The 2,169-nt window shown below is 42.8% G+C and overlaps 1 protein-coding gene across 1 annotated transcript; it reads left to right on the plus strand.

Moving 5' to 3' along the window:
• Positions 1 to 976: 976 nt before the first annotated feature.
• cmlc1 (cardiac myosin light chain-1) lies at positions 977 to 1,805 on the plus strand. The gene has a single exon (XM_071400119.1). It carries the CDS (start codon positions 1,074 to 1,076, stop codon positions 1,668 to 1,670), a length of 597 nt encoding a protein of 198 aa, XP_071256220.1. The 5' UTR covers positions 977 to 1,073; the 3' UTR covers positions 1,671 to 1,805.
• The last annotated feature ends 364 nt before the right edge of the window (positions 1,806 to 2,169 follow it).

Genomic DNA, 2,169 nt, shown 5'->3' on the forward strand with positions numbered 1-2,169 from the left:
TGAAACCAATTGAGTTTTGGTGGACAAGTGCTTATGCACAAGATATATTTTCTTTTTTTGTGGTCACAGTAAGCAAATGATACATTATGAAGCCATCATAAGGCCTGAAGCATTTACAAGCAGATGTTGAACTACATAAAAGGATAGTATAAGGCTTATGCCACATATGACAAAGCAAAAGACGTGAGGATGGTATGGTAGACATTAGCTTCTAAATAATTTGTGAAGCATTATTGGTGGCCTTAAGGGCTTATAGGGGCTTTATTAAGCGTTATTGGATATACCTTGTTTAAAGTGTGACCCTTAATTTTTTATGTGTAATTAGTGTAAATTAATGTTAACCTTGGGGAAAAAAGTGCACTAGCAGGTTTGAAGGACCATGAAGGAAATATTGAATGGTTTAATATGTGGTCAAAATACTGTTCTCAAAATACTTTTAGTATAAAATGTTTTATGAAAATGTTTATGAGATTACATTTAAATGCACTGTACCTTTGAAAATGAAGTCAATGTTGAGTGAGCAGTTGTAAATTAGGGTAGAGCCAACCTCCAAAATCTTAATTGAACCCCAATGTGTAGGATTGTCGAAGGCTTGACAGGCTCTCCAACCTAATGTGTGTGTGTGTGTGTGTGTGTGTGTGTGTGTGTGTGTGTGTGTGTGTGTGTGTGTGTGTGTGTGTGTGTGTGTGTGTGTGTGTGTGTGTGTGTGTGTGTGTGTGTGTGTGTGTGTGTGTGTGTGTGTGTGTGTGTGTGTGTGTGTGTGTGTGTGTGTATATATATATATCAGTGGGTTGGATAAAAAGCAGAAGAAAATTTTCCGTCTCGTGTGGACTAATAAATCTCTCTATCTTGACAGCTGCTGGAAAAGTTCCATTGTGAAGTGAACGGTAAGTGGTTCTATTTAAAGTGTATTCCTTTTATAGGCATCAGTGTACTGGTTTAGTTAACCCTTATCTCATATGCACTAAGAACAGTATAAAAGCTCTAGAGGCTTGCACAGTGTGCCCTGTATCACTCGCTCGCTCTCTCCTCACATCCGCACACATTGACGTGGCAGTAGGTATACTGGCAACATGGCCCCGAAAAAGGTGGAACCCAAGAAAGTAGAGCCTAAGAAACCAGAGCCCAAAGCAGAGGCCAAGGCAGAGCCAGCAAAGGCCCCTGAACCTGAGCCTCCCAAGGAGCCTGAGGTGGACCTCAAGAGTATCGTTCTAGATTTCACGCTGGACCAGATTGAGGAGTTCAAGGAGGCGTTCACCTTGTTCGATGAAACACCGACGGGTGAGATGAAGATCAGGTACGCCCAGTGCGGAGACCTAATGCGGGCCTTGGGTCATAACCCCACCAACACTGATGTGCTGAAGCTGCTGGGCAAGCCCAAGGCTGAGGAGATGAACTCCAAGCTGGTGGACTTTGAGACTTTCCTGCCCATGCTGCAGCATATCTCCCGAACCAAGGAGACAGGGACCTTTGAGGACTTTGTGGAGGGTCTGAGAGTCTTCGACAAAGAGGGCAATGGCACGGTGATGGGGGCCGAGCTCAGGCACGTTTTGGCTACCCTTGGGGAGAAGCTGATGGAGAGCGAAGTGGACCAACTCATGATCGGACAAGAGGACTCAAGTGGCCACATCAATTACACCGAATTTGTCAAACACATCCTCTCTACATGAGCTGCTCTTTCTTGAGTCACATTACAAATTCTACTTTAACATTGCCTGGGTCAAAGGACTGAATGGAATATATATTGCCCTTCCTGTCTGTATGCTGAACAATGTTGATTACTAAATAAATGCCCGTCATTCTAGGTGTGTTCAGTAATTTTATGAGAAATACTGTTTAAAAAGCAACAGCAGCAGTAGATACAAGCCTCCAAAGTTGGCTAGATTTGGTGATATACGGTCATTGCTGAGAAATACTGTCAGAATGTAAAGACAAGCTGTTGAAACCCATTTAGTGTCTGATTCAAAACAAAATAAGACACAATACGGACATTGTATAAATACAGTACATGACATCAATTAGTAAGTGTGAGAGTTGGGTTTGTGAGTAAATCACAGGCTTCCTACAGGGACAGATAACACACCAGCTGCTTTCCAGAGCTCCAGACTGATTGACACCCCACATGTCACAACAAGGTCTAGGATTTGCTATATTTTTGAAGAGGTCAGA

The sequence above is a fragment of the Salvelinus alpinus genome, chromosome 5 (assembly GCF_045679555.1).
Source record: "Salvelinus alpinus chromosome 5, SLU_Salpinus.1, whole genome shotgun sequence".
Lineage (NCBI taxonomy): Eukaryota > Metazoa > Chordata > Actinopteri > Salmoniformes > Salmonidae > Salvelinus > Salvelinus alpinus.

What these genes read in the sequence shown, in the direction of transcription:
- cmlc1 (XM_071400119.1), top strand. Translation starts at nt 1,074, where the DNA reads ATGGCCCCGAAAAAGGTGGAACCCAAGAAAGTAGAGCCTAAGAAACCA.